At 47.8% G+C, this 19,110-nt stretch overlaps 1 protein-coding gene across 5 annotated transcripts in view; it reads right to left on the bottom strand.

Moving 5' to 3' along the window:
- plxna3 (plexin A3) overlaps window positions 1–19,110 on the bottom strand; it is a 194,003-nt gene that overhangs the window by 88,197 nt on the left and 86,696 nt on the right. For all 5 annotated transcript variants that reach the window (XR_006840871.1, XR_006840870.1, XM_046364908.1 and 2 more), the window contains exon 5: window positions 13,454–13,554. Coding sequence is in view for 3 of the 5 variants with exons in the window: in XM_046364908.1 (XP_046220864.1) it covers window positions 13,454–13,554 (101 nt within the window). In the remaining 2 variants the exon portion in view is untranslated. The remainder of the gene's footprint in view (window positions 1–13,453; window positions 13,555–19,110) is intronic.

Here is a 19,110-nt window from a genome sequence, read left to right as displayed (position 1 = left end):
ATTTGTTATTTCGTGACGCCTGTGCTGGTTTGAAAAATATGCTAATGTGAGGTGCTGTCCTCAGACAATTGAATGCTATGCTTTCGCCGTAAAGCCTTTTTGAAATCTGACAATGCAGTTCGATTACCAAGATTCTATGCTAAAGAATCATGTATGACACTTGTATTTTCATGAATGTTTAATATTACGATTTTGCATTTTGAATTTGGCGCCCTCAGATTTCACCGGATGTTGTCGAATTTGATCCCGTTAGCGGGATCTCCGCTTGAAGTGGTTTTAAACCTGCTATTTTCTGCTGTGGAAGAAAATGTCCTATTTTTCTCCAAACAGATTCTAAGGAGCAGCCTGATATTAAAACATTTATAACAGCAACACATTTGTTAAACATGGCGTTACTGTCAGTGTAGTGGTTAAAGGGGCAATCTGCATTTCGCTACATTCATTTATTAACTTATAAACTAATTATATAAACCCATTGAATCTTGAAGAATATAAATTGCAAATGCCTCATGAGCTTAGTTCAACTGTCGTACCCCATCAGAACCCAAAATATAAGCTTGTTTTACTCCAATGATCATAAACAATGTAAATGTAAACAAGCACTCTATATATCATTTTGATATCATGGATGGTCAGTCCTTTCATCAATAGCTCTGTTTATGAACTTGAGAATGGTTGTATTTCTCCAGCCCCATCCCTCAGTGGCAGGGGGAAAAACTGTATTGTTTTGACTGCTAATTGCCACTTTAAAGGAAAATTCCACCCCCAAAACTATATTCTGGTTTCGGTTCAATAGTCATACAGACTGTATTTCTGTATTTTGAAAGTTATATATCTTGATGACTTGTTTGAATGTTTACTTATCTTGAAAACTTGATTGCTGACATCCAAAACATTTTGGGACTATATCAAAAATGGGCGAATGATACAAATACCAAAAGATAGCTTTTGGATGGAGTTTTCCTTTAAGCTTGACAGCTGCACTGAAAGTGGCTGAGGATTATCACCAATAAAAACTCCTGCTTATGCACCAACCAATAAGCCACAGGATATTACTGCACACGACCAGGGATCATCTCACATTGAGACAGTCAGAGCAAAGCAGAGTATCAGATAGAACAGGGTCGAGGATGACAGCACCACTTATAATATAATAATAATATATGCCATTTAGCAGACGCTTTTATCCAAAGCGACTTACAGTCATGTGTGCATACATTCTACGTATGGGTGGTCCCGGGAATCGAACCCACTACCCTGGCGTTACAAGCGCCATGCTCTACCAACTGAGCTACAGAAGGACCACTTCCCTACAATCTCCATTAACACCATCACCAAAAACTATTACATCAAATACTATAAAGTGATGAAAATGTAATATAAGGAAAAATAAACATCAATGGAAAAAATACTGGCAAGAAAAACAAGCCTGAAATGTATCACATGCCTACTTATATTATACAAGCCTGAAATGTATCACATGCCTACTTATATTATACAAGCCATTAAATGTGAGAAAGCAGAAGCAGTGAAGCAGAAATGGTGATTTGAAGGTTACCATTCAACTTAAGCGTGTGATAATTGAATTTGAATCGTCTGTGGAAGGAAAGTTCTTTTATTTTCCTTTAGAGGAACCACTTCTAAAAGAATTAAGAAGCCGCTGAAGTTCCAGGGCTGTTTTTCACCCAAGACGCAACACACCATTAATGATTTGTTTACTTCTAATTAAAGCCATATGTCTGGGGACAGAATGGGGGTAGGCTTAATTAAAAATGCAGGGCCTAGCACCAGACAAGACTGTTCTCTGTACAGTAAGTGGAACTGTGGTGTCTCCTCACAAGCCACCAACCATTCAGATCACTGGGATTCTTTCTGTTGCTTTGTCATATCTTCTCCTTCAGTTCCCAGAAATTAGATTTCATTCAATTACACTGCAGGCCTCTTCCTAGTGGAATGGCAGATATGTGATTTATGGTGAAACGTTGTCCCCCTGGGGTGAAGGCTCTCTCTCTCCCGCTCTCTTTCTCTCCCTCTCTCTCTTAGCCCCACCATGACGCCATGAGAAAGTCAGGGGATCAAGGACCTGCATTAGTGAGGTTCATCTTCTGTTCTCTGTGGGGACAAAATGGACTCACCACATCTTCAATTAGCAGGTGATGAGGCCTCTGTAATATATGATCAAGTGAAATAGGGCTATAAACTGTCAGAGGAGAATGTAGCGAGGTGCTAGAGGCCCGAGGAACGTGGGTGAGAAACGGGAGATTGGGCTGTCACATTAACCCTAAGAGAAAGGGCTAATGTGAGCATATCACGCTGAGCATATCACTTCATTTCAACTAGCGTTCTTTTTTTAAAACTTTTTTTTCTCAGTTCAAATTGAGTCATTCCTTAAGGCAATTCACCATTTCAGGTTTCACAAATTCTATTACCCTGCCCTTATTCCGTATCTATTACCCAACGTTCGTCTGTTGAATGAAGAGTGTCAGACCGAAATGCAGCGTGTAGGTTACTCATGACTTTAATGAAAGTATTGCGGTACATGAAATAACTGATATAAGAAAACAACAAACAAAACGTGAAACTAATTACAGCCTATCTGGTGACAACAACACAGAGACAGGAACAAACACCCACAAAATACAACGCGAACTCAGGCTACCTAAATACGGTTCCCAATCCGAGACAACGAGAATCACCTGACTCCAATTGAGAATCGCCTCAGGCAGCCAAGCCTAACTAGACACACCCCTAATCATAGACAATCCCAATTAATACAAACCCCAATACGAAACACAACATATAAACCCATGTCACACCCTGGCCTACCCAAACAATTACCAAAAACACAAAATACAACGACCAAGGCGTGACAGAACCCCCCCCCCCTAAGGTGCGGACTCCCGGACGCACCTCAAGAGCATAGGGAGGGTCCCGGTGGGCGTCTGTCCATGGTGGCGGTTCTGGTTCGGGACGTGGACCCCACTCCATTAATGTCCTATTTCCTCCCCTTCGCGTCCTGGGATAATCCACCTTCTCCGCCGACCAAGGCCTAATAGTCCTCACCCAGATCCCCACATAACTGAGGAGCAGCTCGTGACAGAGGGGCCGCTCGGGACAGAGGGGCAGCTCATGACAGAGGGGCATCTCGGGACAGAGGAGCATCTCGGGACAGAGGGGCAGCCCGGGACAGAGGGGCATCTCGGGACAGAGGGGCATCTCGGGACAGAGGGGCATCTCGGGACAGAGGGGCAGCCCGGGACAGAGGGGCAGCCCGGGACAGAGGGGCAGCTCGGGACAGAGGGACAGCTCGGGACCGAAGCAGCCCGGTACTGAGGGGAAGCCCGGTACTGAGGGGAAGCCCAGTACAGAGAGGAAGCCCAGTACAGAGAGGAAGCTCAGTACTGAGAGGAAGCTCAGGCAGATAGTAGGCTCCGGTAAATCCTGGCTGGCTGGTGGAACTGGATGATTCAGGTTGTCTGGCCGATCTAGAAGATCTTGGCAGACTGGCACTTCTGCCGGATCCTGGCAGACTGGCGACGCTGGGCCGACTGGCGGCGCTGGGCAGACTGGCGGTGCTGGGCAGACTGGCGGCGCTGGGCAGACTGGGAGCACTGGCGGTGCTGGGCAGACTGGGAGCACTGGCGGCGCTGGGCAGACTGGGAGCACTGGTGGCGCTGGGCCGACTGGGAGCACTGGCGGCGCTGGGCAGACTGGCCGCGCTGGGCAGACTGGGAGCACTGGCCGCGCTGGGAGCACTGGCCGCGCTGGGCCGACTGGGAGCACTGGCCGCGCTGGGCAGACTGGAGACTCCGGCAGCGCTGGAGAGGAGAAAGGCTTGCTAAACAGGCGGGAGACTCCAACAGCGCAGGAGAGGAGAAAAGCGCTGGCTGCGCTAAACAGGCGGGAGACTCCGGCAGCGCAGGAGGGGAGAAAAGCTCTGGCTGCGCTAAACAGGCGGGAGACTCCGGCAGCACAGGAGGGGAGAAAAGCGCTGGCTGCGCTGAACAGGCGAGGCGCACTGGAGGCCTGGTGCGTGGTGCTGGAACTGGTGGTACTGGATCGAGGACACGCACAGGAAGCCTGGTGCGGGGAGCTGCTACCGGAGGACTGGAGTGTAGAGGTGGCTCTGGATAGACCGGACCGTGCAGGCGCACTGGAGCTCTTGAGCACCGAGCCTGCCCAAGCTTACCTGACTCGATGCCCACTCTAGCCCGGCCAATAGGAAGGGCTGGTATGTGCCGCAGCTGGCTCTGCACCCGCACTGGAAACACCGTGCGCTCCATAGCATAACACGGTGCCTGCCCGGTCTCTCTAGCCCAACGGTGAGCACAGGGAGTATGCGCAGGTCTCCTACCTGGCATAACTATTCTCCCTTCTAGCCCCCCCCCCCAATAATTTTTTGGGGCTGTTTTCCGGTTTCCAACCGCGTCGCCGTGCTGCCTCCTCATACCTGCGCCTCTCCTCTTTAACCGCGTCTATTTCTTCCTTGGGACGGCGATATTCTCCCGGCTGCGCCCAGGGTCCTTTACCGTCTAATTCCTCCTCCCATGTCCAAATCTCCAAGTGGTGCAGCCTCTCCCACTGCAACTGCTCTTCACGATTAACAGGGAGAGTAGGCTCAGGTCTGACTCCTGACTCAGCCACTCTCTCTCTGCGCTCTCCCCCGTTACTTTCGGTTTTCGCTCTGCGTCGCCGTGTTTTCCTTTTGACTCCATTAGTCTATAGCCCTCTTCGCATTGCTGTAGGGAATCCCAGGCGGGCTCCTGCACTCGCTCTGGGTCGGCCGCCCACCTGTCGATTTCTTCCCACGTTGTATAATCCATGCTTCTGCTGTCCATAACGTCCTCCTTTAGCTCCTGCCAGTTCACACGCTGCTCGGTCTGTGAGTGGTGGGTGTTTCTGTAACGACGTTCGTCTGTTGAATGAAGAGAGTCAGACCGAAATGCAGCGTGTAGGTTACTCATGACTTTAATGAAAGTATCGCGGTACATGAAATAACTGATATAAGAAAACAACAAACGAAACGTGAAACTAATTACAGCCTATCTGGTGACAACAACACAGAGACAGGAACAAACACCCACAAAATACAACGCGAACTCAGGCTACCTAAATACGGTTCCCAATCCGAGACAACGAGAATCACCTGACTCCAATTGAGAATCGCCTCAGGCAGCCAAGCCTAACTAGACACACCCCTAATCATAGACAATCCCAATTAATACAAACCCCAATACGAAACACAACATATAAACCCATGTCACACCCTGGCCTACCCAAACAATTACCAAAAACACAAAATACAACGACCAAGGCGTGACAGAACCCCCCCCCCCTAAGGTGCGGACTCCCGGACGCACCTCAAGAGCATAGGGAGGGTCCCGGTGGGCGTCTGTCCATGGTGGCGGTTCTGGTTCGGGACGTGGACCCCACTCCATTAATGTCCTATTTCCTCCCGTTCGCGTCCTGGGATAATCCACCTTCTCCGCCGACCAAGGCCTAATAGTCCTCACCCAGATCCCCACATAACTGAGGAGCAGCTCGTGACAGAGGGGCCGCTCGGGACAGAGGGGCAGCTCATGACAGAGGGGCATCTCGGGACAGAGGAGCATCTCGGGACAGAGGGGCAGCCCGGGACAGAGGGGCAGCTCGGGACAGAGGGGCAGCTCAGGACAGAGGGGCATCTCAGGACAGAGGGGCATCTCGGGACAGAGGGGCATCTCGGGACAGAGGGGCATCTCGGAACAGAGGGGCATCTCGGGACAGAGGGGCAGCCCGGGACAGAGGGGCAGCCCGGGACAGAGGGGCAGCTCGGGACAGAGGGACAGCTCGGGACCGAAGCAGCCCGGTACTGAGGGGAAGCCCAGTACAGAGAGGAAGCCCAGTACAGAGAGGAAGCTCAGTACTGAGAGGAAGCTCAGGCAGATAGTAGGCTCCGGTAAATCCTGGCTGGCTGGTGGAACTGGATGATTCAGGTTGTCTGGCCGATCTAGAAGATCTTGGCAGACTGGCACTTCTGCCGGATCCTGGCAGACTGGCGACGCTGGGCCGACTGGCGGCGCTGGGCAGACTGGCGGTGCTGGGCAGACTGGCGGCGCTGGGCAGACTGGGAGCACTGGCGGTGCTGGGCAGACTGGGAGCACTGGCGGCGCTGGGCAGACTGGGAGCACTGGTGGCGCTGGGCCGACTGGGAGCACTGGCGGCGCTGGGCAGACTGGCCGCGCTGGGCAGACTGGGAGCACTGGCCGCGCTGGGAGCACTGGCCGCTGGGCCGACTGGGAGCACTGGCCGCGCTGGGCAGACTGGAGACTCCGGCAGCGCTGGAGAGGAGAAAGGCTTGCTAAACAGGCGGGAGACTCCAACAGCGCAGGAGAGGAGAAAAGCGCTGGCTGCGCTAAACAGGCGGGAGACTCCGGCAGCGCAGGAGGGAGAAAAGCTCTGGCTGCGCTAAACAGGCGGGAGACTCCGGCAGCACAGGAGGGGAGAAAAGCGCTGGCTGCGCTGAACAGGCGAGGCGCACTGGAGGCCTGGTGCGTGGTGCTGGAACTGGTGGTACTGGATCGAGGACACGCACAGGAAGCCTGGTGCGGGGAGCTGCTACCGGAGGACTGGAGTGTAGAGGTGGCTCTGGATAGACCGGACCGTGCAGGCGCACTGGAGCTCTTGAGCACCGAGCCTGCCCAAGCTTACCTGACTCGATGCCCACTCTAGCCCGGCCAATAGGAAGGGCTGGTATGTGCCGCAGCTGGCTCTGCACCCGCACTGGAAACACCGTGCGCTCCATAGCATAACACGGTGCCTGCCCGGTCTCTCTAGCCCAACGGTGAGCACAGGGAGTATGCGCAGGTCTCCTACCTGGCATAACTATTCTCCCTTCTAGCCCCCCCCCCCCAATAATTTTTTGGGGCTGTTTTCCGGTTTCCAACCGCGTCGCCGTGCTGCCTCCTCATACCTGCGCCTCTCCTCTTTAACCGCGTCTATTTCTTCCTTGGGACGGCGATATTCTCCCGGCTGCGCCCAGGGTCCTTTACCGTCTAATTCCTCCTCCCATGTCCAAATCTCCAAGTGGTGCAGCCTCTCCCACTGCAACTGCTCTTCACGATTAACAGGGAGAGTAGGCTCAGGTCTGACTCCTGACTCAGCCACTCTCTCTCTGCGCTCTCCCCCGTTACTTTCGGTTTTCGCTCTGCGTCGCCGTGTTTTCCTTTTGACTCCATTAGTCTATAGCCCTCTTCGCATTGCTGTAGGGAATCCCAGGCGGGCTCCTGCACTCGCTCTGGGTCGGCCGCCCACCTGTCGATTTCTTCCCACGTTGTATAATCCATGCTTCTGCTGTCCATAACGTCCTCCTTTAGCTCCTGCCAGTTCACACGCTGCTCGGTCTGTGAGTGGTGGGTGTTTCTGTAACGACGTTCGTCTGTTGAATGAAGAGAGTCAGACCGAAATGCAGCGTGTAGGTTACTCATGACTTTAATGAAAGTATCGCGGTACATGAAATAACTGATATAAGAAAACAACAAACGAAACGTGAAACTAATTACAGCCTATCTGGTGACAACAACACAGAGACAGGAACAAACACCCACAAAATACAACGCGAACTCAGGCTACCTAAATACGGTTCCCAATCCGAGACAACGAGAATTACCTGACTCCAATTGAGAATCGCCTCAGGCAGCCAAGCCTAACTAGACACACCCCTAATCATACACAATCCCAATTAATACAAACCCCAATACGAAACACAACATATAAACCCATGTCACACCCTGGCCTATCCAAACAATTACCAAAAACACAAAATACAATGACCAAGGCGTGACACCCTTATTCCGTATCTATTACCCTGCCCTTATTCCGTATCTATTACCCTGCCCTTATTCCGTATCTATTACCCTGCCCTTATTCCGTATCTATTACCCTGCCCTTATTTCGTATCTATTACCCTGCCCTTATTCCGTATCTATTACCCTGCCCTTATTCCATATCTATTACCCTGCCCTTATTCCGTATCTATTACCCTGCCCTTATTCCGTATCTATTACCCTGCCCTTAGTCCGTATCTATAAACCTGCCCTTATTCCGTATCTATTACCCTGCCCTTATTCCGTATCTATTACCCTGCCCTTATTCCGTATCTATTACCCTGCCCTTATTCCGTATCTATTACCCTGCCCTTATTCCGTATCCTCAAAGTCAAATGAATCCAAGGATATATGTTCACACGATAGTCTAAATCACATTATGCTTAGAGCTCCCTGTTGATTCGGACTCTAAAAAAGGCAGAGATTCACCTTGTTCAAATCATTCATTGGACAAAGCAGAAGAAAAAAGCCTTTCATAACACATGTAAATGATCTAATGATAATGGCATTACATCATTCAAATGGGAGTGGTGGGGTTAACTGGGAAGCACTGGGACACAGAGACAGGATCAAGGATCAATTGAGCACATTAATTGATATTGGGGAGGGTGGGGCCGTAACTGCCTCTAAGGGTCTGGGTTAATTATCTTGACTTTGATTAGTGAGAAAGACGACACAAGAGACGATCAAGTCTGCTGAAGGGGTGAAACCATATTGACAGGACAGTCACTTATCGCCAGCTTTTTTACTGTCCTTTTTACTATAACCTTCAACCATGTTCATCTGAACCACCGTCCCTCAAAGACATGTTCAGAATGTGCATTTGGGTTCTGCAAATGATGGATTAAAGAAAGACATTTATCAAGACAGCAAACATCGCAAATGATAGTTTCGTGTAATAAAAGTTGCTCTAATTAAAAGAATACGCTGACAATCCCAGTTATATTTAAATGAAGGCAGAGATTTCATCGTTTATAGAACATTAATGAAGTATCTTGAGTAAGGGGTGTTTCCACAAGATAAATGACACGAGACACTCTAACCAAGGGCCCCCTCAACAGATACAGTAGCAGAGAAATACACTACATAAGCCTGATTTGAATCACACTGCAAGTCCATCTTCCAGTTTCCTGTTGTTGCCATGGACACAGACCATTTCCCAGGGTGCACTTAGTTTTTTTCCCCTCCTCTACCCTGGCTCCACTAACATGATGGCTAGAGGCTAAAGAGCCCCGGGGGAATAGCAGACAAAGCCCAGACAACAACAGGTAAAAGAAAGGAAGCAGGTCAAAGCTAGTCTCCCAATCCAGAGTGTGTTTGGCTTTTATTTGTATTTTTTAAGAGCCATCCCTCATGGCAACCATCTCCCCAAGGGAAGGGGAGCTCTGGCAACACAGATTAAGAATTAAGATTTAACAACCCCCCCTAAATTTCCCCAAATCTTTTTTCGGAGCATCACTCCCATATGTGTCAAGACAGTAACACGACAAGCGATAAGTGCTTTGATAAATGTATATATTACAGATGAGAGGAGCACATGGTGACAAGCCACCACAGCTTTCATATGAAAAGTCATAAATCAGGCAGTGCATTCAAATTGATAAGTGATTTAAATGAGGTCTTGAGAGTTATGTCACATCGACGTACCAAAATAAAGCTCTCTAACCGTGAAATGAGAGCAAGGAGGTGAATGGGGTCATTGCAGACATCTATGGTAAACACTGAATTATAAACCAGGTCGTTTGGGTCCTGGATGTTGATTGGCAGAATGCCGTGGTAAAATCAGACAATATACCATGGCTATGATGCAAAAAACTTGTTTACTGTTGTAATTATGCTGGTAACCAGTTTATAATAGCAATAAGGCTCCTCGGGGGTTTGTGGCATATGGCCAATATACCATGACTAAGGGCTGTATCCAGGCACTGCGCTTTGTGCCTAAGAACAGCCCTTAGCCGTGGTATATTGGCCATATACCAAACCAAGCTTTATTTATCAAATCAAGCTTTATTTATACAGCACATTTATACAGCTTTATTTATACAGACATGGAATGCAATGCAATGTGCTTTACAGGAAATAAAATAAATGAAAAACAATGAAATAAAAGGTGAAATATTTACAACACAAAAAAACTAAAGAATGACACAAACTGAACAACGAAAAAGCACCCCGAGGAAAATCAAAGCAAAAAAAAGTGTTTTAAGATCTCTGAAATATTTCCACAGTTTGGGCTCCCCTCAAGTTCTCTGGCAGGCTTTTCCAGAGGCTGGGCTCATACTGTAGTAACTAAAGGCTGCCTCTCCATGCTTCTTGGTCCTAGGCTTTGGGATAGTTAAAAGGTTGTCTCTCCATGCCTCTTGGTCCTAGGCTTTGGGATAGTTATTGTCTCTCCATGCCTCTTGGTCCCAGGCTTTGGGATAGTTAAAAGGTTGTCTCTCCATGCCTCTTGGTCCTAGGCTTTGGGATAGTTATTGTCTCTCCATGCCTCTTGGTCCCAGGCTTTGGGATAGTTAAAAGGTTGTCTCTCCATGCCTCTTGGTCCTATGCTTTGGGATAGTTAAAAGGCTGTCTCTCCATGCCTCTTGGTCCTAGGCTTTGGGATAGTTAAAAGGCTGCCTCTCCATGCCTCTTGGTCCTGGGCTTTGGGATAGTTAAAAGGCTGTCTCTCCATGCCTCTTGGTCCCAGGCTTTGGGATAGTTAAAAGGCTGTCTCTCCATGCCTCTTGGTGCTAGGTTTTGGGATAGTTAAAAGGATGTCTCTCCATGCCTCTTGGTCCCAGGCTTTGGGATAGTTAAAAGGCTGTCTCTCCATGCCTCTTGGTCCTAGGCTTTGGGATAGTTAAAAGGCCAGAGGACCCGAGGGACCTACTGGATACAGAACTTAAAAGCATGTCTGATGTGTTGGGGTGCACAATCGTGGGATGATTTAAAAACCAACAGAATAATCCTAAAATTAATTCTAAAACTCACAGGCAACCAGTGCAAAGACTTCAGTGTAATGTGTGCTCGTCGTCTGGTCTTGGTCAGTAGCCAAGCTGCAGCATTCTGTATGTTTTGCAGTTGATCAATGGCTTTCTTGGGTAGACCAGACAGGAGAGCATTACAGTAGTCAAACCTGCTTGAAATAAAATAATGGATGAGTCTCTCTGTATCCGCCTGAGAGAGAAACGGCCGCACCGTGGCAATGTCAGGCAGTTGGACCACACCCCCCCTGGCATTACTGTTTAATGTAACTCCGCTGAAGTGGCTCCTCATGGTCAAAAAGATATATCCCCACAGGAATCATAAAGGTCAGTATGCTTTACAAAAGTCAGTATATTATTAGTTTCATTTCAGGACCTGTGACCACATCCACTGGCCTAGAAAAGGTCATATCGAAGATATTGAAGAAACCACATTGAGTTTTAGTAGTCCGGTCAGAAACCCCCAAAAATGAAACACAATCTAAAGTTAAGCACCAAGTAAAGTGTGTGCTGTCTGAAAACGTGGCTCATTGACTGGGGTTGAATAGGAGATGCCCATTGTGGTCCATGGAAGCAAGTCATTGGAGTAATTTGAGCTCGCGCCTGTACATGAATGAGCAGTCTGAGGTTGCCTGGCCTGGCCTGGATCTTGCTAGGATGAACAATACCCTGCTCTCTGTTTCTCATGAGCCCCAACATTCAGATTCCACTGATCATGTGACCTGACCTGAGTGTGTGTGTTGTCCCACAGAACGAATGTCACCCATCTCAACTGACTCAATAAACATCCCTTTCTTTCTCTGTTTAAGCATCAGAGGGGTTCAAGTAGACATACAGACAGAAAAAACAGAGAGCATGACAGACAGCCTGACATACAGTCTGACAGACAGACATACATCCTGACAGACAGACATACAGCTTGACAGACAGACATACAGCCTGCCAGACAGACAGCCTGACATACAGCTTGACAGACAGACATACAGCCTGCCAGACAGACTGACATACAGTCTGACAGACAGACATACAGCCTGACAGACAGACATACAGCTTGACAGACAGATAGCCTGACAGATAGCCTGACAGACAGCTTGACAGACAGACATACAGCCTGACAGACAGCTTGACAGACAGACAGACAGCCTGAGAGACAGACAGACAGGCAACCTGACAGACAGACAGCAGGTTGAAGCCACATAAAGGTGCCGAACCGGAGAGGATGGAAATAGAAGAGGATTGTGTCACTCTGGGACGTCGCTTCACCAGAGAGGAACAGAGGTTTGACATGTGAATCGGGCACAATTTAGCCATTCAATCTTCTCATCACTTTGCCTGATCTCACACTAATTGTGCTGTGCAGTGGTTGTCACAAGTTTGTGTAAAAAAAAACATTTGCGCGGAATACTGCATTGCTATGCAGAGAAATATCATTTTCAAACTAGTTTGGCAAATATCTATGCAAATTATTCCATTATCAGTCCCAGATTCTAATCTTAATTAAATATTGTTATCTTGATAAAGGACTGAATGAAAATTCCACAATGGTCGTCATTGAGGTCCTAGGCTCAGAAAAATATTTTCATCTACCTCTGAACATTATCTAGATATGCAACACAGGGGAAACATGGTCCTGTGTAGCTCAGTTGGTAGAGCATGGCGCTTGTAACGCCAGGGTAGTGGGTTCGATCCCCGGGACCACCCATACGAAGAATGTATGCACACCTGACTGTTAGTCGCTTTGGATAAAAGCGTCTGCTAAATGGCATATATTACATTGGACTGCTGACACCAGGCCTTGGTGTGAGAAATGTCACATAATGAAACAATTTCAGGACTTTCTATAATTCATATAAAACCCATAGCTTGCTGTTTAAAAGGCATGTGCTTCAATTTCCTGTCCCCTTTAGAGTTACTTTGTTTTTCCATGAATCATGGCCTATGTCAGAGAAAACCCCTCCATATTGTGGCCATTACACTCGATAAAGGGTACACTATACAGCCACACATGCTTCCCCCTTCGCAGGCTTCCCTTCTCCCCCGTGACAGGACACAGCACTCTCTCATGATGTTCCCAGCCAACTCATTTACAGTGGGACTGGAGGACAAATGTGCCTGATGACAAGTGAGGGAGTGAGGGAGGAGTGGCAGAGGCCCAGCAATATCCAGACATTTCCTGAGCTCAGACCTACCAGCTGCTGCCTAAGGGTCAGCCCAAAAGGGTCAACAGGAAGGAGCACATTTGAGGCAGCTGTCACCTGTCACTTCCTGTGTGGAGCGGACCAGGTGGACTGGGTAACAGCACGCAGCTTCCCACTAGTTTGGCTGAACCCCGAACCTCTCAGTGGTCCATTAAAAGTTCAGCATCTACCAGATGTATTACTGCTACTTTGCAACAGCATCTGGCCTCCTGATGTTTAACAGAGCCCATTTTATTCTCCCTTTGATTGGTATCAAAATGTCACCTTGGAAATCTGTGCAGTCGCTCAGGAATCAATTCATTCTCATATAGTTGGTATCGACTGAGGCAACTTGATCACACTAAAACAACCACGCTATTTGTTTTCCCAATAAGTTAAGCTACCCACAGAGAAGATAAGAGCATATGTAAAGTGAGCCACTTACTTGTTGTGAAGTACACACCATCCACAGTGGGGGTCTCCAGAGCCCAGACAGGTTTTACAGGTGGTGTACTGGCCACAGCTCTCCACAGGTAACCGGCTGACCTGCAGAACACAACTGAGCTTATCATCTTTATTCAACACACTTTCAGACTCACACAGGCACTGTTCACTGTGCTTTCCTCACCTTCTCAATATTTTTTACGCATACAGATGCGACGCGAGGGTCAAACAAATCTAAATCCCAGCCGTAACCATGAACTTGTCGTGATACCGTTTAGTTTACGTAAGATATGAAATTCAACAGAAAGTGGAAATGTATTGCTCACAATTTGAATGGGTTTTGGGACACATCCGTGCTTCAACTACTAAATCATTTTCAGTTCATTATTAAGCTGCAGTGATAGAGAGAGTGGGTCAGTTCATTATTACACTGCAGTGATAGAGAGAGTGGGTCAGTTCATTATTAAGCTACAGTCATAGAGAGAGTGGGTCAGTTCATTATTACACTGCAGTGATAGAGAGAGTGGGTCAGTTCATTATTAAACTGCAGTGATAGAGAGAGTGGGTCAGTTCATTATTAAACTGCAGTGATAGAGAGAGTGGGTCAGTTCATTATTACACTGCAGTGATAGAGAGAGTGGGTCAGTTCATTATTAAACTGCAGTGATAGAGAGAGTGGGTCAGTTCATTATTACACTGCAGTGATAGAGTGGGTCAGTTCATTATTAAACTGCAGTGATAGAGAGAGTGGGTCAGTTCATTATTACACTGCAGTGATAGAGAGAGTGGGTCAGTTCATTATTAAGCTACAGTCATAGAGAGAGTGGGTCAGTTCATTATTACACTGCAGTGATAGAGAGAGTGGGTCAGTTCATTATTAAACTGCAGTGATAGAGAGAGTGGGTCAGTTCATTATTAAACTGCAGTGATAGAGAGAGTGGGTCAGTTCATTATTACACTGCAGTGATAGAGAGAGTGGGTCAGTTCATTATTAAACTGCAGTGATAGAGAGAGTGGGTCAGTTCATTATTAAACTGCAGTGATAGAGAGAGTGGGTCAGTTCATTATTACACTGCAGTGATAGAGAGAGTGGGTCAGTTCATTATTAAACTGCAGTGATAGAGAGAGTGGGTCAGTTCATTATTACACTGCAGTGATAGAGAGAGTGGGTCAGTTCATTATTAAGCTACAGTCATAGAGAGAGTGGGTCAGTTCATTATTAAACTGCAGTGATAGAGAGAGTGGGTCAGTTCATTATTAAACTGCAGTTATAGAGAGAGTGGGTCAGTTCATTATTAAGCTGCAGTGATAGAGAGAGTGGGTCAGTTCATTATTACACTGCAGTGATAGAGAGAGTGGGTCAGTTCATTATTAAGCTGCAGTGATAGAGAGAGTGGGTCAGTTCATTATTAAACTGCAGTGATAGAGAGAGTGGGTCAGTTCATTATTACACTGCAGTGATAGAGAGAGTGTGTCAGTTCATTATTAAACTGCAGTGATAGAGAGAGTGGGTCAGTTCATTATTAAACTGCAGTGATAGAGAGAGTGGGTCAGTTCATTATTAAACTGCAGTGATTGAGAGAGTGGGTCAGTTCATTATTAAACTGCAGTGATAGAGAGAGTGGGTCAGTTCATTATTAAACTGCAGTGATAGAGAGAGTGGGTCAGTTCATTATTACACTGCAGTGATAGAGAGAGTGGGTCAGTTCATTATTAAACTGCAGTGATAGAGAGAGTGGGTCAGTTCATTATTACACTGCAGTGATAGAGAGAGTGGGTCAGTTCATTATTAAGCTACAGTCATAGAGAGAGTGGGTCAGTTCATTATTAAACTGCAGTGATAGAGAGAGTGGGTCAGTTCATTATTAAACTGCAGTTATAGAGAGAGTGGGTCAGTTCATTATTACACTGCAGTGATAGAGAGAGTGGGTCAGTTCATTATTAAACTGCAGTGATAGAGAGAGTGGGTCAGTTCATTATTACACTGCAGTGATAGAGAGAGTGGGTCAGTTCATTATTAAACTGCAGTGATAGAGAGAGTGGGTCAGTTCATTATTACACTGCAGTGATAGAGAGAGTGTGTCAGTTCATTATTAAACTGCAGTGATAGAGAGAGTGGGTCAGTTCATTATTACACTGCAGTGATAGAGAGAGTGGGTCAGTTCATTATGTCACTGCAGTGATAGAGAGAGTGGGTCAGTTCATTATTACACTGCAGTGATAGAGAGAGTGGGTCAGTTCATTATTAAACTGCAGTGATAGAGAGAGTGGGTCAGTTCATTATTACACTGCAGTGATAGAGAGAGTGTGTCAGTTCATTATTAAACTGCAGTGATAGAGAGAGTGGGTCAGTTCATTATTACACTGCAGTGATAGAGAGAGTGGGTCAGTTCATTATTAAACTGCAGTGATAGAGAGAGTGGGTCAGTTCATTATTACACTGCAGTGATAGAGAGAGTGGGTCAGTTCATTATGTCACTGCAGTGATAGAGAGAGTGGGTCAGTTCATTATTACACTGCAGTGATAGAGAGAGTGGGTCAGTTCATTATTAAACTGCAGTGATAGAGAGAGTGGGTCAGTTCATTATTACACTGCAGTGATAGAGAGAGTGGGTCAGTTCATTATGTCACTGCAGTGATAGAGAGAGTGGGTCAGTTCATTATGTCACTGCAGTGATAGAGAGAGTGGGTCAGTTCATTATTACACTGCAGTGATAGAGAGAGTGTGTCAGTTCATTATTAAACTGCAGTGATAGAGTGGGTCAGTTCATTATTAAACTGCAGTGATAGAGAGCGCTAGACGACTTATTCAACGTATCACCCAGGGCTTATAGATAGCAACTAAATGGCTCAGGACAGACTCAGTGGGGAGCATCATTTACGGTCGTTCCCTCCTCGTAAACATGCAGTCTAATAGGTTGCCTTGAACAACCTATGAGTGATCTTCCCCCTCCCTTTGGCAGTAAGAGATGACCAGATGTCTCAGGGCAATGTACCACAGGTGCCCATTCTCTTTCTCTGCATGCTAACCCTGTCTCCTTAAAGGACATGGACAACGATCTCCTCACAGCTCACTGCAGCTCTCCTAAAGTGCTGAAATACTGACTCTGAGAGGACCTAACCTTTGATCGTCTTTAAAAATGAATTTTGTAACAGAGAAAAACACAATCCCGCCAAAAAGGGATATGGCGTTGCCTTTCAAGTTGCTGTTGAGTTCCTGGTTCCTGGCACTGCTGCAGTGAAGAATGCTACTAGCATTAGCACTAACCGCTAACCCTGGCAGGCCCTGCCTCTCTGACTCTGTCTCCAGTGTCAGGGAGTCTGGCCGCAGGCTGTGGGTGGGCGAGGTGTTATGCCGAGCGCTGCGCTTCCTGTCCCATGCTAATTTATGCTGCAAAGTGCCAGCGCGTAAACACACCATCCCACCACCGACACCGCTTTGTAATCCTCTGCCCTCAAGTCTGTGTCTCTGGCACGATGCTCGGTTCGACTCGCAACATCCCACACGGTCCTTGTGGACAGACAGCTCACAAAGGGATGGAATTAAACAAGTCAACTCTGAAGTGGAGGTCGATTCAAGAGACTAAAATCCAACATTTTATTAGATGTAAAATAAAGCAGGCTGCCCACTGAAGACTATGTTCTAAGCTCAAATCTCTTCATGTATAGTCATGATGGTGTAACATTATACAATGAGTGTACAAAACATTAGGAACACCTGCTCTTTCCATGAAAGATTGACCAGGTGAATCCAGGTGAAAGCTATGATCCCTTATTGATGTCACTTGTTAAATCCAATTCAATCTGTGTTGCACAAGAGGAGGAGACGGGTTAAAGAAGGATGTTTTAGCCTTGAGACAACTGAGACATGGATTGTGTATGTCTGCCGTTAAGTGTGTGAACGGGCAAGACAAAAGATTTAAGTGCTTTTGAACGGGGCATGGTAGTAGGTACCAGGCGCACCAACTGCAACACTGCCGGGTTTTTCATGTTCAACAGTTTCCCGTATGTATCGAGGATGGTCAACCACCCAACGGACATCCAGCCAACTGCAACGTTGCTGGGTTTTTCACGCTCAACAGTTTCCCGTATGTATCGAGGATGGTCAACCACCCAACGGACATCCAGCCAACTGCAACGTTGCTGGGTTTTTCACGCTCAACAGTTTCCCGTATGTATCGAGGATGGTCAACCACCCAACGGACATCCAGCCAACTGCAACGTTGCTGGGTTTTTCACGCTCAACAGTTTCCCGTATGTATCGAGGATGGTCAACCACCCAATGGACATCCAGCCAACTGCAACGTTGCTGGGTTTTTCACGCTCAACAGTTTCCCGTATGTATCGAGGATGGTCAACCACCCAACGGACATCCAGCCAACTGCAACGTTGCTGGGTTTTTCACGCTCAACAGTTTCCCGTATGTATCGAGGATGGTCAACCACCCAACGGACATCCAGCCAACTGCAACGTTGCTGGGTTTTTCACGCTCAACAGTTTCCCGTATGTATCGAGGATGGTCAACCACCCAACGGACATCCAGTCAACATGGACCAGCATCCCTGTGGTGCTTTCAACACCTAGTAGAGTCCATTCCCCAATGAATTGAGGCTGTTTTGAGGGCAAAAGGGGGGGTTGCATCTCAATATTAGGAAGGTGTCAATGTTTTGTATACTCAGTGTATATGGACAGTGCTGATAAAAGTTGGTGCATGAAAATAGCATCATCAACTGCCACAATTGTTTAAAGTGGGCCAGTGTGAAAAGCAGAGCTCTATCTTCAGTGGAGTTCATCTTTGATCTACTGTATTTACCTCTCTGGGATGACAACAAGAGGCTTATTATGGGGCTACGGTGCACTCACGCCTAATCTCCCTGCAACGCTCTGCCGGTCAGTGTCACTCACGCCTAATCTCCCTGCAACGCTCTGCCGGTCAGTGTCACTCACGCCAAATCTCCCTGCAACGCTCTGCCGGACAGTGTCACTCACGCCAAATCTCCCTGCTACGCTCTGCCGGTCAGTGTCACTCACGCCAAATCTCCCTGCAACGCTCTGCCGGACAGTGTCACTCACGCCAAATCTCCCTGCAACGCTCTGCCGGTCAGTGTCACTCACGCCAAATCTCCCTGCAATGCTCTGCCGGTCAGTGTCACTCACGCCAAATCTCCCTGCAACGCTCTGCCGGTCAGTGTCACTCACGCCAAATCTCCCTGCAACGCTCTGCCGGTCAGTGTCACTCACGCCAAATCTCCCTGCAACGCTCTGCCGGTCAGTGTCACTCACGCCAAATCTCCCTGCAATGCTCTGCCGGTCAGTGTCACTCACGCCAAATCTCCCTGCAACGCTCTGCCGGTCAGTGTCACTCACGCCAAATCTCCCTGCAACGCTCTTCCGGTCAGTGTCACTCACGCCATATCTCCCTGCAACGCTCTGCCGGTCAGTGTCACTCACGCCAAATCTCCCTGCAATGCTCTGCCGGTCAGTGTCACTCACGCCAAATCTCTCTGCAACGCTCGGCCGGTCAGTGTCACTCACGCCAAATCTCCCTGCAGCGCTCTGCCGGTCAGTGTCACTCACGCCAAATCTCCCTGCAACGCTCTGCCGGACAGTGTCACTCACGCCAAATCTCCCTGCTACGCTCTGCCGGTCAGTGTCACT

This window comes from Oncorhynchus gorbuscha, linkage group LG10 (assembly GCF_021184085.1).
Source record: "Oncorhynchus gorbuscha isolate QuinsamMale2020 ecotype Even-year linkage group LG10, OgorEven_v1.0, whole genome shotgun sequence".
Taxonomy (NCBI): Eukaryota; Metazoa; Chordata; class Actinopteri; order Salmoniformes; family Salmonidae; genus Oncorhynchus; species Oncorhynchus gorbuscha.
This window is presented reverse-complemented; position numbering and strand designations above follow the sequence as displayed.